General features: G+C 39.4%; 3 protein-coding genes across 4 annotated transcripts; 1 reads left to right on the top strand and 2 right to left on the bottom strand.

Annotated features, from left to right (window-relative positions):
* The first annotated feature begins 670 nt into the window (after positions 1-670).
* Positions 671-6,276, top strand: knop1 (lysine-rich nucleolar protein 1). Of its 2 annotated transcripts, XM_006790731.2 has the most exons (7): positions 671-740; positions 1,125-1,199; positions 1,743-1,811; positions 1,894-3,300; positions 3,393-3,470; positions 5,169-5,237; positions 5,788-6,276. In XM_006790731.2, exons 4-7 carry the CDS (start codon positions 1,936-1,938, stop codon positions 6,091-6,093), a joined length of 1,818 nt encoding a protein of 605 aa, XP_006790794.2. In that variant the 5' UTR covers positions 671-740; positions 1,125-1,199; positions 1,743-1,811; positions 1,894-1,935; the 3' UTR covers positions 6,094-6,276. The 2 variants fall into 2 exon arrangements, with proteins under 2 accessions (XP_006790794.2, XP_087698721.1); XM_087842595.1 differs by lacking the exon at positions 671-740 and having other exon boundaries at positions 1,116-1,199.
* Positions 6,277-7,461: 1,185 nt separating this feature from the next.
* On the bottom strand, positions 7,462-13,400 carry exosc1 (exosome component 1). The gene is made up of 8 exons (XM_006790732.3): positions 13,315-13,400; positions 12,016-12,131; positions 11,756-11,830; positions 11,569-11,657; positions 9,573-9,606; positions 9,405-9,455; positions 8,910-8,994; positions 7,462-8,556 (listed from the first exon to the last, which is right to left on the bottom strand). The coding sequence occupies exons 1-8, from the start codon at positions 13,340-13,342 to the stop codon at positions 8,450-8,452; spliced, it is 585 nt and encodes a 194-aa protein (XP_006790795.1). The 5' UTR covers positions 13,343-13,400; the 3' UTR covers positions 7,462-8,449.
* Positions 13,401-14,226: 826 nt separating this feature from the next.
* Positions 14,227-17,403, bottom strand: pgam1b (phosphoglycerate mutase 1b). Its single transcript, XM_087841976.1, has 4 exons — positions 17,007-17,403; positions 15,930-16,204; positions 15,639-15,819; positions 14,227-14,888 (listed from the first exon to the last, which is right to left on the bottom strand). The coding sequence occupies exons 1-4, from the start codon at positions 17,143-17,145 to the stop codon at positions 14,719-14,721; spliced, it is 765 nt and encodes a 254-aa protein (XP_087698102.1). The 5' UTR covers positions 17,146-17,403; the 3' UTR covers positions 14,227-14,718.
* Positions 17,404-17,651: the final 248 nt, after the last annotated feature.

Genomic DNA, 17,651 nt, shown 5'->3' with positions numbered 1-17,651 from the left:
TTTGTGTCATGAACAAAGTGCATTTGAAGCTCAATGATATTATCTGCTGTCACAAGTGTATTGTCAATACTGGAATGTCACCCAAAAAGGGGGGAAGTACAACTTTGACAGGGGCACATTAGGCTCATCTCACTCCCCTTGCAATTTCATAAAAAATTCTCCCACCTGTACAAGAAATTCAGCACACACAGCCTATCTGAAATCCCATTATAAAAGGTATGCATAATAACCTTAAACACACAGCATTGTTATTTATTTTGCAAGTTTCAAGTGAGATCGTGCTTTAAAGTCAGCCTCAAATCACAAGACATGTTTCAAAGAGACGTCTGTTAGGCGTTGCTGACTTGCATAGGTTCGTCACCTTTCCTCAATGACACTGACAATAATAACTTGAGGGTATTTAACATTATCGTAAGCAAATCATATATCTAACTACATACGTCTGTTTAAATAAAGACGAAGTAATTATGAGTTCTGAATTTGGTCCTACTTGGGTTACAATTGAAAATTGTGCATATTTTAGTTAATATTTTTTAATCGTTTTAATGTTGATGGTTAACACAAACAAAATCAGTGAAAATTAAAAATTAAACAACTGTCAAACTGTTTGACAGCTCACTTACGTGTACGCTCGCCTCCGTTGCTACGGACTCCTTTCTCGTCTCTAGCAGGAAGAGGAAAATCTACTTCCGGGTCGCGAACGTAAAACGCTACCCACGTGAATTGTAAAAGTGTGCAAAGTAAGTAAATCGCTTTTGAAGTTTGTATTTTACAATATCCGATGCGCTTGTGCCAGAATAGTGTAATTGTCTGACTAATTAAACTGTTCAGTTCTGGATCGGATTAACTTTTTTTTACTGTAAGCTCCCGTTGGCTAATAAGCTAACGAGACCAGTTACCTGTAGCGTTTTGTGCATAAACCTGGTCAGCTTATCTTGAATCAAATCGCTTAGTTTGGTTATATATTATATATATTAGTTTGCCTTTAACGTGCATATTCAAACACAATAACTGGTGTTTTAGTAAAGCTTTAACTCCATTTTTTTCTAAATATTTGAGACCATGGACCGGTTAGCTCAGAGATGTGTCTGAATGGATGCTGATATTTCCCTTTTATGTTTCAGACGGATTCCGATGAGGACGTAGTTTTTGTTTCTGAAAGGTCCTGTCACAAGCCAATTGAAATCACAATTGATCAGGTACTGATTATCCAACCTAATCGGAATATCTTATTCTGACTTCTTAACGCTACAAGACGACAAAGTAATCCAGACTTGAATATTGGTTGTAGGTCAGACTTCACATGTCAGGCTGTGAGACGATAAGCTGCCACATATCTAACAATTATAGCGTTAGAATTAGTAATCCAACGCAATGTTGAGTTAACTGTTCGCTGTGTCCTGTATTCCATTTGAAATTTGGTCTCAGCTTGACTTATATTCCAACATTGCTAAATTTGTACTTTGAGCTTAAACAGTCTGTTTCAACACTTATAATGCCACATTTGTTGCAGACGAAGAGGAGAATATACTTATTTACTACTTAATCTACTATATTCTTATCAGATGTATAGTCAGGTAGCAGCAGAACAATAAAAACATTTGGATCGGAATTTTAAATCTGCAATGAAACTTTTAGATTGGAATAAGTGTCCTGCTAACCAATACACAAAACAGTGTTGCAGTGGGGTTGTCCATTTTTATTACAAATATTTATGTCCAGTTCTGATTGGTTCTCTTCAGGCAAAGCGACTGGCCCTTCAAAGAGAAATTGATCAGCAGTCCCGACCCAAAGAGCCAGCCAAACCTTTGGTTAGTGTTTACTGCTCTGCCATTCACTGTTCCACAAACACAGAATAGAAATGTGAAGTAACAGTGAACTTTCTCTCACCAGTCAAGCAAGAGACCTGTAGCTGAGGAGAGGCACACAGAAATCATGAAAATGAAGATGGAGGAAGAGAAGAGTGAGGAAAATAATATAAAGAAAGAGAAGAAACACAAAAAAGGAAAAGCTGATGATTTCAGCCTAAAAGAGGTGAGAAAAGAACAGAAGAAAGGCAAAATGGCTGATGCTGTGGGGATCGAAGACGGGTCTTGGGACGGAAATGGTGAGAAGGAAGAAAATAAGAAAAAGAAGGAGAGGAAAACAGATTCTCTGGATGATGTCAATAACTCTGAGGTCACTGATGGACAAAACGTCACCACCAAGAAGAAGAAGAAGAGGCTGCTGGCAGATGGTGAGAGTCTAGGAGAAATTACACAGAATTTAGTAAAAGAGGAGGAAGTGGGAAAAAAAGAGAAGAAGACAAAAGGAAAAAATAAGTCTACACAAATTAAACAAGGAAACATGGTGAAAGAAGAACAGGAAGAGGAGCAAGTGGGAAAAGATATTCTGCCCAAAAAAGTCAAGAAAGGGAAAAAACAGGTTTTAGATATGAGCACAGAGGAGACGGAGGTGAAAATTAAAGAAAAGAAGAAGAAAAATAAGGTGTTGGCTGATGGCGAGGCTTATGTAGAAACTGCAGATACTTTAGTAAAAGAGCAGGAAGTGGATAAGAAACAGAAGAAGAACGTAAACAATAAGTCTACACAAATAAAACGAGAAAATATGGTAAAGGAAGAGGAGGAAGAAAAGCAAGTGGAACAAGACAATCTGCCCAAGAAAGTGAAAGATAAGCAACATGCTTTAGATATGAGCGCAGAGGCGACCGAAGGGCAAAGAAAGGAAAAGAAGAAAAAACAAAAATGCCCTTTAACTGTGGAAGGAGCAACAATAAAGAAAGCTAAAGCAGCTGAAAATGGCATAAAGTTAGAAAAAATCGAACACGAGGACGTAAAAATAAAAAAGAAGAAAAAGAAAGAAACTGAGACTAAAGAAGAAAATGGAGTAGAAACAACAGAGGTTAAAGGCAAAAACAAAAAGAGCAAAGCAGCATCAGACAAAGTTAGAAAAAGTGAAAAGCAAGAGAAATCAACAAACAGTGTTATTGTTGCTACTGATGATGAAGTAACGACAGAGTTTAAGAAAAAGGTAAAAAAGAGTAAATGTAAAATAGCTACTGTGGAGTCTACCAATGCAGAGGAAGAAGAGCCAAAGAAGAAGAAAAGAAAAAAGGTCAAATGTGAAGAGGAAGAAGACAAACAGGAGGTTCAGGGGGATGAGCAGAGTGGCGAAGCTGGTGACAAAAAGAAAAGCAAAAAGAAAAAGAGCTCTGCTAAGGTGCAACGCACGAGCGACTCTGGAGTTAAACCTGTTGTTAAAAAGAAGAAAAACATCAAACAAGAACGGGAAGACCCAGAGGTGAGTGCGCTTCTCTCAGGTTGTTAGCAGTGTGCCTGGATGCTTTTTATTTGAATGGTATGAATAGTGTATGAGCTTTTTATGAACTGTAGTTTCAGGAGTCTCCCCAAGTGGACGTGGTTTTCCTGTCAGAGAGGAGTGGAAACACTGATGAGATCACCATCAATCAGGTCAACAGAGCTCTCGTTATCTCTCCATAGATTGATGTGGGAAACTTATTGCCATAATCAGGAATTGGCATGTTTCAAAATGCACGTAGTCCTTCAGAAATTCATGAAACACTGTTCTTCTACAGGCCACTTTTATATTAACAGCCCTTGTCGCATCAAACATTCCCTGAGGGACATTATTATGTACTATGGGCAAGATTCAATTCAGTTCAATTCGATTTTATTTATATAGCGCCAAATCACAACAAAAGTCGCCTCAAGGCGCTTCATAGATACAGAGAAAAACCCAACAATCATATGACCCCCTATGAGCAAGCACTTTGGCGACAGTGGGAAGGAAAAACTACCTTTTAACAGGAAGAAACCTCCGGCAGAACCAGGCTCAGGGAGGGGCGGCCATCTGCTGCGACCGGTTGGGGTGAGAGAAGGAAGACAGGATAAAGACATGCTGTGGAAGAGAGACAGAGGTTAATAACAGATATGATTCAATGCAGAGAGGTCTATTAATACATAGTGAGTGAGAAAGGTGACTGGAAAGGAAAAACTCAATGCATCATGGGAATCCCCCGGCAGCCTACGTCTATTGCAGCATAACTAAGGGAGGATTCAGGGTCACCTGGTCTGGCCCTAACTATATGCTTTAGCAAAAAGGAACGTTTTAAGCCTAATCTTAAAAGTAGAGATAGATGTGACATATATCACGTAAGGTCAAAGGAAACACATTCATTCAAGTTGTTAAACCGTAGTTTCTGTCTGACGTCACTGACCACTGTGTCAGTGGGTCATTACTTTCGCGTCTGCAGCTGGTTCACAATGCAGCTGCACCCCTGTCCTGGCCTCGCTGCACAGGCTGCCTGTGTCTTTTAGAGTTCATTTTAAAATTCTCACGTTTGTTTTTAAATCCTTTCACAATCTTGCCCCACCTTCCTGATCTCTGCACATCCTGTCAGTGTCTCAGGTCAGCTGACCAAGATCCAGTAGGAAGCGCAGAGGCGACTGGGCTTTTTCTATCGTGCCCAGTCGCCTCTGCAGGTGGAGAGGCCCCTTCACTGTCTACTTTTAAAACTCGATTTAAAACACTTTTTCTTTTTTTTTCTTTTCTTTTTTTAGCTTTTGTTTTAATTATTTGAGCTTTTTTAAATGTGTTTTTTATTTAAATCTTATGTATTTTTATTATTTAGTTCCAATGTACACCATTTTGTGTCAGCTGTGGTTGTTTTAAAGTGCTTTATAAATAAAGATGGATAAATAGATTCATACTGCAGTAATAAAGTCATAGATAGTTAAATGACAGAAATGTTACTGTTTTTTAATGGGGGGTTTTCACTGTCTACTATAGGTGTCTGGTTTTAAGCGTGTCCACAGTAAAAATAAATTACAAAAATAGGAAATTTTCTGGGAATCAACAAAAAAAAATTCCACTTTATAATTACAGGAGCAGCATTTTTTTATCATCTTGAAAAGCGGAGACAAAATGTTTAAATTACTCTTCTTCCTCATATATTGAGATATCTCAGAGATCAAATGTGCAGTTAAATATCTTTACACTGTCAGAAAGGGTATTTTAACTTAAGCTCAAAGTGGGTTGTATGTGGCCCACGATGTAAAATGAGTTTACCAGAGCTAAGCAAATCAGAATGCTTTTTGTGTTTTATGCAGTGCAGTTTAATGATTGTTTTGTTTGTTTTTGTCTTAAAGGAAAGAAGACAGGCTTTACAAATGGAGATCGACAAGGCCTCTCAACCTGACAAAACAGTCAAACCTACGGTCGGTATTAGTGTTGTTTGTTTTGTTTTTGTTTTGTTGTTTGCAATCTCCCCGTGTCTTAAATGCCTTTAAATGAAGAAGCACTTGTTTGTCACAGCATGTAGCTGTGGTAAATGGACTGGTTCTTATATAGCGCTTTTCTACTCATCTGAGCACTCAAAGCGCTTTACACAACTTGTGCATTCACCCATTCACACAAGCACATTTTTCTAAGTGCTTTATAGCTAATATTCACACACACTCATACTCCGATGGATGCATCGGAGAGCAATTTGGGGTTAGTATCTTGCCCAGGGGAAGCTAGGGGAAGGGGGGAAGACAGGAATCGAACCACCAACCTTCTGACCAGTAGATGATCCTAGCAGCGTTTTTTACGTGTGGATGGGATTATTTTTTAAAACGAAAACGGAAAATCTCCGTTTTCAAAAATACCCGTGGACGTAGCCTAAGACAGAATTATAGTCTTCAAGCAGAAGAAGGTTCTTAAATGTGGAAACTTTACTCCTGAATGCATTTCTAATGTTTATGAACTTTTGTTTCTGTTCTGCAGGGTTTGGGTCAGTGGAGCACGGCGCAGTTCAACAGCTCTGAACAACAGCAGAAGTTCCTCCGGTTGATGGGGGGCTTTAAAAAGGGTTTCCAGCCAGCGGCGACGAGCACTGGTGGAGCAAATATGGCACTAGGGAAGGATGCACAGCAGCAGTTGCAGCAAGGCCTTCTGGGGGAGTTTGAACGAGCCCACTCGCGCAGAATGGACTTTAATAACAGGGGGTCGGGACTTGGGTTTACTGCACCGTCCAATAAGAAATTTTCAATTGATATCAATACATGTCGATCAGTTCGCTTTGATGATTGACAAGTGAAGATTTGGTTTTACAAAGCTTTTGTACATAGTGTTTTAATTGGCACACTTTTTCTTTTAATCAGCTTTACTGTAGAATTGATCCTGCAGAAAGTAAAATGTACACTGGTGAAAAAAAGAAACACATCGTTAGTTGTATATACTGTATATTAAACATTTCTCCAACAGCTGGAAAACAAGCAGCCGGTTTAATGTGTGAGCAGCTCATTATTTTATAACAGTTTGTGGGATTTTATATAGATTAAGGATTACTGTTTACTTTGTAAAATAGTGAAACACATAAGTTTGGGGAAAGATCACAATGAGACATCTACACTTACTGATTACTTTGTTAGATACACTTGACTGTCTAATGCAACTATATCTAATCAGCAGATCACATGGAAACGACTCAACGCATTTATGCATGCAAACATGGTCACGGCACCTGCTGAAGTTCAAACAGCACATCAGAATGAGGAAGGAGTGATGTTGAGTGACGTGATCATTTATGGGAATGACGTGGAATTTCCCTGCATAACATTTCCTGCATCTCTTCAGATTTACAGAGAATGGTGCAGAAAAACAGAAGTATTCAGTGAGTGGCAGATCTAGGTGAAAATGTTTTGTTGGTTCTTGCTGCAGGCAGCAGTAACTCAAATAACCAATTGTTACAACTGAGGTATATATAAGTGCATTTAAATCCACAAGATGTTGAATCCTACCCAGACAGTCACTACCGGTCAGAATCTGGAGTAAACCACATGAAAGCAGAGATCCATCCTCTCTTGTATCAGTGGCTCAGGTTGAATGTGATGGTGTAACAGTGTGGGGAAATAATTTCTTGGCACATTTTGGGCCTCATAGTACCAACTGAGTATTGTTGACCATGTCCAACCCTTTATGATCAGAGTGTACAAAGATAACACCAGGCTAGCACACCATGTCACAAAATTAAAATAATCTCAGCTGGATTCTTGAACATTTCCAGAACTCAATCCAAAAGAGCACCTTCGGGATGACACATTCACCATCATGGATGTGCAGCAGAGAAATCTGAAGAAACTTCGTGATGATGTCATGTTAACATTAACCAAACTCTGAGGAACGGTTTGAACATCTTGTAGATTCTATGTGAAAAGGAATTAAAGCATTTAAGCCAAAAGGGGTGATGAACCCAGTGCCAGCATGGTGTACCTGAGAAAGAGTTCGGTTAGAATATATTGAGTTAAATGTATTAATGGTCTGTTTACAAAAGGATGGGCCACAAAATTGTAAAACACAGAATATAATAATTGTCAAATGATTTTAATTTGCAAAGCAATGTGGAAATAATCAAAATTCTCATTGTGATCTTATGAATGTGTGTAAAGAGGAAACCTTGCACAGATGGTTTGGATAGTCGCTTTATTTCATTCTTGCACATCTTCTGTACAGTAAAGAAAGAATAAGAGAAGTCCAGTATATATCAAAGAAAATGTTAGTATTACTGCTTTCTTGTATTTCGCTTATAATCTTTGAGTTAATATGCTGGAAATCAAAAATATCTGACTATCGTATGCAGTACTTCAGTATTCCATTTCTTTTAATCACATTTATTTTACTAGAAACTGAAAAGTTTTAAAGGAACAAAAAAAAAAAAAAGAGCTCAGAGTCTTTTCAGCTCAAAGTCTTTCACTTCTATGAACGTGGCCAATCAGGTTAGTTGCATGGATATCTCAGCAGAAAAACTACATTGCTACCTATGTAGTATTTCTGGTTGGATCAGGGTCCCTTTTCTCACCTCTCCAGATATAAAATGGATATAAAAGAGTCCAGTTTTGTCTTTACGTCAAAGATCCATCCATTTATCGACTAACCAACCCGATGACCTGCCACATTTCTAACTGTAATACTTAACAGTAAAACTAAGTGACTCCTGCATCTGGCTAGTTGCTCAATTTGGTTTTCAGGTTTGTGACAGTTTGGCAGCTGCAATGCAACATTTTGAGTGAACTGATACAGTTCTAATATGATTGCCGTCAGAAAATTTAAAGGCAATTTTTCACACCCACATTTCTGGCATGTGGATTTAACAACACCTGCTATTGTTTGGAATTTAACCACTTTTTTTCTAAGTTGTTCTGTTCAGTGGTTTTCATCCAACACAATGAAAAGATGACTAAATAAACAGCATGGACAGATGAAAGATAGCTTTTTGCAAAACACTTAAGACACGCGAAACCAGAAGTAATCTGTGAATCATTACTCAGATAGTATCGAAAAACAGAGCTGGAAAGCTACTTGACAGGAGTGACTGAAGGGCAGATGGGCGGGGTTGTGCGTTCCTTGTGATGATGGTTCCTTGTGATAGGAAGGAATTTCCAGACTCTCATGCTTGTAGGTACTCGGGCTGCACTCGCGCTACTTTACGGAACTCTTTGGCGTGCGTAAGTGGGCACTGCATCTCACACCAGCTGATGGGAACCATCTGAGCACCTGGGATACAGAAAAACAGAGTGAAAAAAATACATCAAGATTACATTATTAACCGACAATAAATTGCTTCATAGCAAACAGATTAGTGAATCAGACATTTTGATACTTAGGCACAATTATAATTCTGCAAAAAGCAGTGGTAGTTTAAAAGAAGACTGATACATGTTTCTCACATGTGTTGTCACAGTCTTCAAGTGGCAATAACAAACCTAACAAATGCTTTTCTGTAGAAAGATAATCCATCAGATAGCACCACCTTGTGGTCCAACAGGGTGTTAGTATTCTGTGCAGCATGGTGCTGGAATTCTCCAGCGCTTCAAGGCCAATGGCCATTTTATGCATTTGATATTTACCTGCTTCACTGTGTGCAACGACCACTCCCAGTTCATTTTCTGCTGTTGTCAACAGGTAGTTAGACTGAACATCACCAAGAGAAATCTGACACAGTCACGTCAAGGTTTATCAATGGATACAAATCAGGATTTAAAAATTCTTATTCCAGAAATGGAAAGGTGAATTTGTAAAGGCAGTTGATGAAACGTTTACATGTTACACATCACATTTTGTTTTTGTTTTTTAAGCCGTGTCTTGGTGACCTGATGTGTTTCCAGGAAGAAATAAAAGTTACATATGACCTGCATACTTTCCAGTCATCCATTGTTCACTCTTATTAACATTTTTGGCACAGGAGTTATTTTGACTGTGACAAATATTCTCCCTCAAGCACATTTAGAAACGAAAAAAGAAAAACTTGGTGTTGACAGTCTCAGCCTGGGGAATGAATTCAGAGTCCACAATTATGTAAATGTTCAAAACCACCAGTGACGGCATAATAATGTGAAGGATACAACTTTTGCCAAGACGATGTCACCGGGTCTGAAGCTTTTGTATGTCTCTACCTGTAACAAGAAAGAAAAACGGTTACCAATAAACATGTCACCTTATTTTAATAAAAATTATTACATGCAGAAGAAACTAATGAAAGATGTGAGTGGAAAAGTGGAATTCAAACAGACCTTGTCTTTCTCTGTTGCACGCACATCTTCTTTTCTGTAGAGAAAGGGAGAGTGAGTTTGTGTTTAGGCCAGAATATTATGTCCATAAAACCCTGCCTCACGCTGGACTTAGATCTGTACAGTGGCGGCTATAAGCATCTCGCTCAGCAAAGCGAAATGAAAGAAAATACTTCTGTTAAAATTACTTTCAAAACTTGCTCGACAATATAATCATTTTGAAACCTGTAGCAACCCTAGAGCTGATTCTGAGTCTAGCAATGCTGTCAATGCGACTGCTCCACCTTCATTTTCTACAACCACCTCCTTAACCCTCTCGAGGCAGGCGTTGCCGATTTGCAACAGTTAAAAACTAACAACCTGATTACCCCACATACATATTTTATGAGGTTTTTTTTACTCAGAAGTACCACTGCAGGACTTGGTTGTGCATTAGCAACAAAAAGTTTAATTTGAGCCCCAGAGGGTTAAAACAGGTCCTGCTTTTGGCCACCTCAGGCCCATCTCACGTGATTAGCAGTCTGAAAGTTTGGCATACATATATTGGAGTTTAAGTAGAGACTTTAATGAGTTTATTTCGTGTTTTTAAATCAACTTATCGGTTTGAATTTGAATAAGACTAGCTGGGCAAGTACTGGTGAGAATTACAATGAGATTAATTTTCATTTTGAGAAAAAAAAAAACAATAGAAAAAAAGTGTTTTTGAATTCATCTTAAACTCTGGATGCAGTAATTACTATTTTTATGTATATTTAAGTCCAATCATAGGATAGCAGCAACTTTAAAAAGGCTTCTTCATTCTTACCTATCTGGTATTTCTAACAGTTTCTTTACAGAATCAGCTTTAGTGAAGGTTACAATTGAGCTTCTTATGGCCTCTGACAGTGGACACATCTCTGTGACCATAACATTTTTTACAGCAGTTAGAGCATGCTGTAGGTATTAAAGGTCCTGCGCTGCAGCGGTTTGAATCGTATCTAAAAGACTGCAATTTGTTCATGTAAATGAGAGTCCTCTTCAGATAGGAAGAATAACTATGGAGTTCCACAGGGTTCCATTCTAGAATTCTGTTTGCATTATACATGCTTCCCATAGGCTGTATCATTAGAAGACATAGCATACATTTCTGCTGTTATACAGATGACACTAGACTTTATCTATTCATTCATTTATCTATTAAGCCAGATAGCACACACCAATTTGTTAAACTACAAGAATGTCTTAAAGACATACAAACCTGGATGATTAATGTGGCATTAATGTACTCAGCCCTAACAATCTTTGAAATACAGTATCTAAAAGATGCTCACTCTGGACAGCATTACCGTGGCCTCCAGTAACACTGTGAGGAATCTTGGCATTATTTTTGACCAGGATATGTCCTTCAATGCACATATTAAACAAAAATGTAAGACGCCTTTCTTCCATTTCCAAAATGAGAAAGATCCTGTCTCAGACTGATGCTGAAAAACTAGTTCATGCATTTATTACTTCTAGGCTGGACTACTGTAATTCGTGATTATCAGGATTTCCTAAAAACTTACTGAAAAGCCTTCAGTTAATACAAACTGCTGCAGCAAGAGTACTGGCATGGACTAGAAAGAGAGATCATATTTCTCGTATATTGGCTTCTCTTCATTGGCTACTTGTTAAATCCAGAATTGAATTCAAAATCCTGCTCCTCACATACAAGGTCTGGAATAATCAGTCCCCATCTTATCCTATTGGCCACACTTCCTGAGCCTGGTTTTGCTGGAGGTTTCTTCCTGTTAAAGGGGAGTTTTTCTTTCCCACTATCGCCAACGTGCTTGCTTATAGGGAATCATATGATTGTTGGGTTTTCTGTTTTCTTTGTGTTATTGTAGGATCTTTACCTTACAATATAAAGTGCCTTGAGGCAACTGTTATTGTGATTTGACTCTGTATAAATAAAACTGAATTGTACTGAACAGTCTCCAGTATAATATTAGACAAAAACTGGCTCAGTTTTTGTGGTTACCTGATAGTGCCTCTAAAGCGGTCCTTCAGCGGTGTGGAACCTACATAAAGGATGTGGACTTTGGCAAATCTGGGATTGATGCTGGTTACCTGTTAAATGAAAAATAAATAAAACAGATTGTAAACTGAGCACAATTATTTACTCAGAACATCCAGCGATAGTAACAGTTTCTTATTCTATTGCATACCTTACAGGTGACTATTGCGCCTACATCTGGCAGCAGTTGTGTTTCTGTTTCCCTCACAACTGAAATCACTGGTAACTAAGGAGACAAAATAATCCCAGTAGAAGTTATCCATATGATGTACAAATCACTTTAGACATTAACAAAACTAGTTCAGCTCACTCACGTCAACAGACATTGCAAAAATACCTTTAGTCTGGCATTTGTACTTGTCTCACTGCTGAACAAACTTTCCCCTCCCCTGTCTTACCCACACCCCTTACCTCCTCTCCCTCATTCTTCCTGAGCACATAGCCTGCTAGTGACGAGTATATGTAGCCATGTCGCAGGTATACTCCTGTGCCAGGAATACAGTCTTCTGCGCTGCATAGTTTGTCACCTAAGTACAAACAAAAAGACATAGATGTTGTGTTAGTGTTTGGGTTCTGGAGATGCACTGTTCCTTCTAAAAAAAAGAACTAAAATAAAAACATCGTTGCATGAGTCATCACCAAAAATAATCTTTATCTTATACTGGGCTTTGCTCCATATCCGAACCCAGCCCTTTCACATCTCCATCAACCATCTTTATCTGACTGACTTCACAAACAGATTGAACATCCTCCCTCTCTTGAGGACATAACAAAGATCCAAAAGTAGAAAAAAAAAAAAAAACTGAAACTGAGCTACTGGCTTACAGGGATGATCTGTACATATCATTATTTAAAACTTTGTCCATGTTTAATATAAGCATCCAGCATTGTAACAGAATATTGTGTTACAATGGTGAACATAGACTATATAATATTTAACTAATAATAATAACAATAATAATAGTTTCCCTTATTTTGGTTATCATCTGCTAACTGAAACTGAGAGACTAACTGAGGATGCTTTGATGTAACAGCATTGTGGGACTAACAATGTATCTGCAACCCTTAAGCACAAAACACATCATGGACAATAAGATTAAAACACAAAACAATTTATGTCATGTGACACATTACTACCCTTCATTTTTCTTGCACTGCAATTAATTATCTTGCTACTTTGTGCTCTTTCAACCGTAATTAGAATGAAATTAAATGCTACTCCTGCTGACAACTCGTTTAAGGTTCACTACTGCCATGCGCCGGATAGACATGCGGCTTTCCCACGGGTGTGACAAAACAAACCTTAGGAATGCGTTATCTTGCCCGAGGAGATGGGCAGGGCTGCGGATCAGATCTCATCAGCAGTGGAAAGCCAAAGTCAATAACTCACAGCCCTGCAAATACGGTAAAAGACCATGATACGGTAGACCTGAAAACCCGACTCCATCTGACAGTCAGCTGATCCAACAGGTGATTGATTATAAAATAAGTTACAACCGCGTTACAAGTACTGGAAGCCAAAGCCCACTCCACGCATGGCAGCTGGAAATAATCACCAGGGTTTCGCACGCTCAGAATGCAGTTTAACTTCCTTTTCTAATAGAAAATGACGCTAAAGCTGTTAAATCTGTTTACATATCCCAAAATACAATCTACACACCAGCATATTTAGTTTTTAAACGCTTTTAGAGACAAAATTACGGGACTTACCGGGAACGCACAGCTTCATCGGCGACATGTTTTCGAGAGGTGTACGTAGGCAGCCTATTGGTTAGGACGAAGGGCTCGGGAAGATTCTGATTGGTCAGAGTCACTAGCGTCAGCGGAATAAAATGCGTTGATCCGCCATGATTGTTGAGCCACACATGGGCGGGTACATGCAATGTGTGCATTACTATATGATTGAATACGTTATATATGGTCAGATAATTATGAAATACTTCAGTGAGATACTGCAGATTTTGGTAGCAATCTGATTCTAAAGTATCTGACACCATTCTTATTGACACGATCGATATTGGTATCAATCTACCCACCTCTATTATGAAAGTTAGCTACTTACAGTATTGGGATGTACTAGGTTTATTACTTCCCTACAATGTAAATTAAATTGTAGATTCTTTAATTGAAAATCTGTTTATCTGAGCATGGTTTTTAAAACATCATATAATCGGAAAATTGCCACCAAGGAGCCATTTCTTCAAAATAATCATGTCCTCTGTTAAGGTGCATCTCAAACCTTCGGGAAAAAAAAAACTTGCCCCCCCATCCCACAAACTAAAACAATCTCTCACATTTTCGATTGGTTGCAAAACTCGTTATCAGAGTCTCATGTGAAACGTGTTGATCTATGGATGCATACAAGAAATACAAATGTGTTTAACCAACAGAACAGCTGCTGAAGTAGCAGTTACTGTGATAGAAAAGTGTGAATACAAGGACTATCACATAAGGCAATTAAAACAAACTTTTCATTTCTGCTAATTGCATTTACTTAGTGTGGCAACCGGATAAAGTGCATTTCAATATTTGCCTTTTACTGAGACAAATTTCTCAGTTACCATATATTTTTTTAAAAAAAGTGCAGTTGTTCTGGAAAAAAATGACATCACACACAGTACACTGCATAATGACTTACAACATTTATTAATTTTTAAGCACAATGCCACAGCAAACAATATTCAGCAGTCTAGAGCAAGTCTGCTCATTCTTTAACATAGCCAGTGTAACTGCAGGTTTTTCCTGCTTCCGCTGCGCTTCATCTACATGGACTGTAAATTGGAAAGAATACTTGGACCTCTGCTGGGGTAGTGTGTTTGCTGGTCCCTAATTTATATTTGGTCAGTGCTTAAACCACATTACAACTTATATCCACAGTCTAATAATGAAATGTGTGTTTCAGTATGTAACAAAGTAAAGAGCAGTCAAATTAAACATCAGATTGTACATTTTTGTGAAAAATGGGTGGTATTAAGATAAAGTGCACATTGTGTGTCTACCTGTGCTCAAGTCTGCGATGACACAAACAGTAAATGACCCTTTCACAACTTGATGGGGAAAGAAAAAAAAAAAAAAAGCAGATGATTGATCTTTACTCCCAAAGGAAGGACAAGTCTATTTCTTGGCTTTGCCCTGAGCAGCTACAGCTTCCATGGCTTTCTTTACAGTCTCCTCATCTCCCAGGAACTGCATGGGTCCAATAGGCTTCAGGTTCTTGTCCAGCTCATACACGATGGGGATGCCTGTTGGCAGGTTCAGCTCCATAATGGCCTCCTCTGACATACCTATGAAACAATGACAGACACGAAGCTGTAACTCATTTCCATGTAGCTGCTGCTGCCTTAGACCGCGTTAAAATGTGTAACAGCGGATGATAGCTTTGTATGATAAACACACGATTGTTAAACTGTTACATTAAAATTCACAACTTAAGAACTAAAATAAACCTGCTTGGAACACAAAATACTGCCTATCCCTTAGCCTGCTACTAGATCAATTTGAAAATCTTAGGGGACTTCCTTCTTGAGTTATTGCATTTACAAGATTTTCAGAAAATGTGACCTATGACCTTGACTTTGAGTTCAAGGTCACAGATTCAAACTCAAAAACATTTAATAGCTGCTCCTATGGTGCTGCTCCTGGTGACCTCTGACCTTGAGTTCAAGGTCACCAGGACTCGAACTTGCCTGAGATTTTTAGTAGATGCTTCTATGGTATAATTTCAGAAAAACAACACTGTGTAACTCTCAGGTTATCACAGTCATAAACTTGGGTGTTTGCACTATTAGGAATGTGGCCACCTAGACCAATAACAATCTGCTAGTTAACCCACTGCAACAGCTAATAACTCTACGCTCTTGTCTATAAGTTAATTTCTGACTTCCCTAAAACCCAAATGGATGGATCAAATGTTGGCCTTTATGAAGGTTTAGCAGTTACCCCCAATTCATTGTTGACTCATAGTAAGTGAAATAACACTGAAAGGTGTTTTTAGTGCTGAGAAATGTTTCACAAGTTTCTCCTCTACTCCTTACCCTCCAGGTGCTTGACAATGCCGCGGAGACTGTTGCCATGGGCAGCAATCAGCACCCTCTTTCCTTCTTTGATCTGTGGCACGATCTCCTCGTTCCAGAAAGGAAGTGCCCGAGCAATGGTGTCCTTAAGACTCTCACAGCTAGGGAGCTGGTCCTCTGTCAGGTCAGCATAACGTCGGTCCTACAGGAAAAAGTAGAAGTCGGTGTTGTCAAAATAGTTTCAGCAACACAGGGTTACATTGATGCAATAACAAAAAGAGTCATGTTGTCCCAATTTCCCCGAGCTGTTACCTTGCTTATGGTCTGATAATAGTCATGTCCCTCATCCATAGGTGGGGGAGGAATGTCAAAAGAACGCCTCCAGATCTTGACCTGGGCTTCCCCGTGTTTGGCTGCCGTTTCAGCCTTGTTCAGCCCAGTCAGACCACCATAGTGACGCTCGTTGAGGCGCCAGGTCCGGTGGACGGGCAGCCACATCTGGTCGATGCTATCCAGGACAAACCACAGAGTGCGGATGGCCCTCTTTAGGACAGATGTGTAGCAAATGTCAAACTCATAGCCAGCATCTGAGGGGAAACAGAGATGACATTTTGAGACGTGTATTTCAAAACAGTTTATCATATTTTTCATGAAGGAATACTACTGCAGCTACCGTTCACAGGATCAAATAATAGATACCTTCATGTTTTATTGCCCTTCTTTTAACAGTTGCATGTGATTTTTCTTGATCAGGGGCCGCAAGGCACTGGCAGACGTAACACTGCAAGATGTGCCTGTTTGGGATTTTTAGGTCATAAATAAAACAGCAGGAGTGTGTGTGTGTGTGTGTGTGTGTGTGTGTGTGTGTGTATCCAGCACAATGACTCAGCAAACAGTAATATTCTGCCCTCTGGAAACAAAAGCATCTTTGGCCTGGTTTTATGCTCCAGTTTCAATTAATGCTCATTTCTAAAAGCTGTGGATTATTTTTTTTTTGATAAATACAAACACACTTAAGATCGTCAGAGACTAAATTAATTATATTATGACTCTCCAAAATACTTCTGTGGTTAAAGAACACCACAAATAAGAATTGCTTTCTTTGAATGAAAATTATAGGCTATATTGCTGCAGGAGGCGCCAAACCGTCTGCCCTGGTGGGAGAGAAGCTAATGGAAAAAAAACTCCAGTAGCATTTAATTTGAAGCAGTGACCGTGTGGTCCAGCAGACTGCGGGACAACCCGTGAAATGACTCCATCCCTTCCGCCGCACTGGGCCTACCACCGGTTTCCCCATTCAACAAAGTTGCGTAAGCACCGGCTTGCTGTGGCTTAATCCAGTGACCGAGAGAAAGCCCGATTTGGCCTTGACATTTTCTGATACCGTACCTTTCAAGGCCTGTCCTCCCCTCTTTGCCTCCTGCTCCCCGGTCTCGCTCAGGTCCGCGTCGAACCAGCCGCAGAAGCGGTTCTCCTGGTTCCAGCAGCTCTCTCCATGGCGGATCAGCACAATCTTGTACGCAGCCATCCTCACACCAATGTCCTCTACGCTGTATTTCCGGGAACTTCGGGGAAAGTGACTCCTCGTAAAAGGCAGCAGAAGCAACGGTCTCAGATTTAACCGGACTTCCCCGAAACCCCAAAAGTTCCTACAAAGCAACAGGCCGGTGATTGCTAAATGTGAGCTCGAGTGATGGAAGGTTAGCGAGTAGCCCAGTTTGACAGCTCTCAAGATTTGAGTCCTCTTCCTCTCTTCCTGCTAGTTTCCGCCAATCAGAAGGCGTGCTGCGTTCAATGGAGGAGGGGAGGCAGGAAGACGCGCACAGCGGCACGTCCACACCGGTGTTTGTGCATCATGTTAGCACGTGCCTGTAAAAAAAATCACGAATGATCATTTTAATCGTTGAAAAAAAAGTCATATATCGCATATCCTCACTAAGTTAGAAACATATTTTCAATTCAGTTTAATGAGTGGAAAGAGAAGAGAGCAGAGGAAGACACATCGGAGAGAGACGAAGTTTCAAACTTGTTACT

Source organism: Neolamprologus brichardi, chromosome 6 (assembly GCF_056152115.1).
Source record: "Neolamprologus brichardi isolate AB-2024 chromosome 6, ASM5615211v1, whole genome shotgun sequence".
Taxonomy (NCBI): domain Eukaryota; kingdom Metazoa; phylum Chordata; class Actinopteri; order Cichliformes; family Cichlidae; genus Neolamprologus; species Neolamprologus brichardi.
Note: the sequence above shows the minus strand (reverse complement) of the source record. Positions and strands in the feature narration are given on the sequence as shown.

Excerpts from the sequence above, each read along its gene's own strand:
- knop1 (XM_087842595.1), top strand. The coding sequence starts at position 1,116 with ATGTTTCAGACGGATTCCGATGAGGACGTAGTTTTTGTTTCTGAAAGG. Across the intron at positions 3,471-5,168 it reads ATGAGATCACCATCAATCAG|GAAAGAAGACAGGCTTTACA; the intron begins GTCAACAGAGCT and ends TTTGTCTTAAAG. Across the intron at positions 5,238-5,787 it reads ACAAAACAGTCAAACCTACG|GGTTTGGGTCAGTGGAGCAC; the intron begins GTCGGTATTAGT and ends TCTGTTCTGCAG.
- exosc1 (XM_006790732.3), bottom strand. The coding sequence starts at position 13,342 with ATGTCGCCGATGAAGCTGTGCGTTCCCG. Across the intron at positions 9,607-11,568 it reads CGCTTTAGAGGCACTATCAG|AAAAGAAGATGTGCGTGCAA; the intron begins GTAACCACAAAA and ends CTTTCTCTACAG. Across the intron at positions 9,456-9,572 it reads GTGCAACAGAGAAAGACAAG|GTAGAGACATACAAAAGCTT; the intron begins GTCTGTTTGAAT and ends TTCTTGTTACAG.
- pgam1b (XM_087841976.1), bottom strand. The coding sequence starts at position 17,145 with ATGGCTGCGTACAAGATTGTGCTGATCCGCCATGGAGAGAGCTGCTGG. Across the intron at positions 16,205-17,006 it reads GGGAGGACAGGCCTTGAAAG|ATGCTGGCTATGAGTTTGAC; the intron begins GTACGGTATCAG and ends GTTTCCCCTCAG. Across the intron at positions 14,889-15,638 it reads CATTGTCAAGCACCTGGAGG|GTATGTCAGAGGAGGCCATT; the intron begins GTAAGGAGTAGA and ends ATTGTTTCATAG.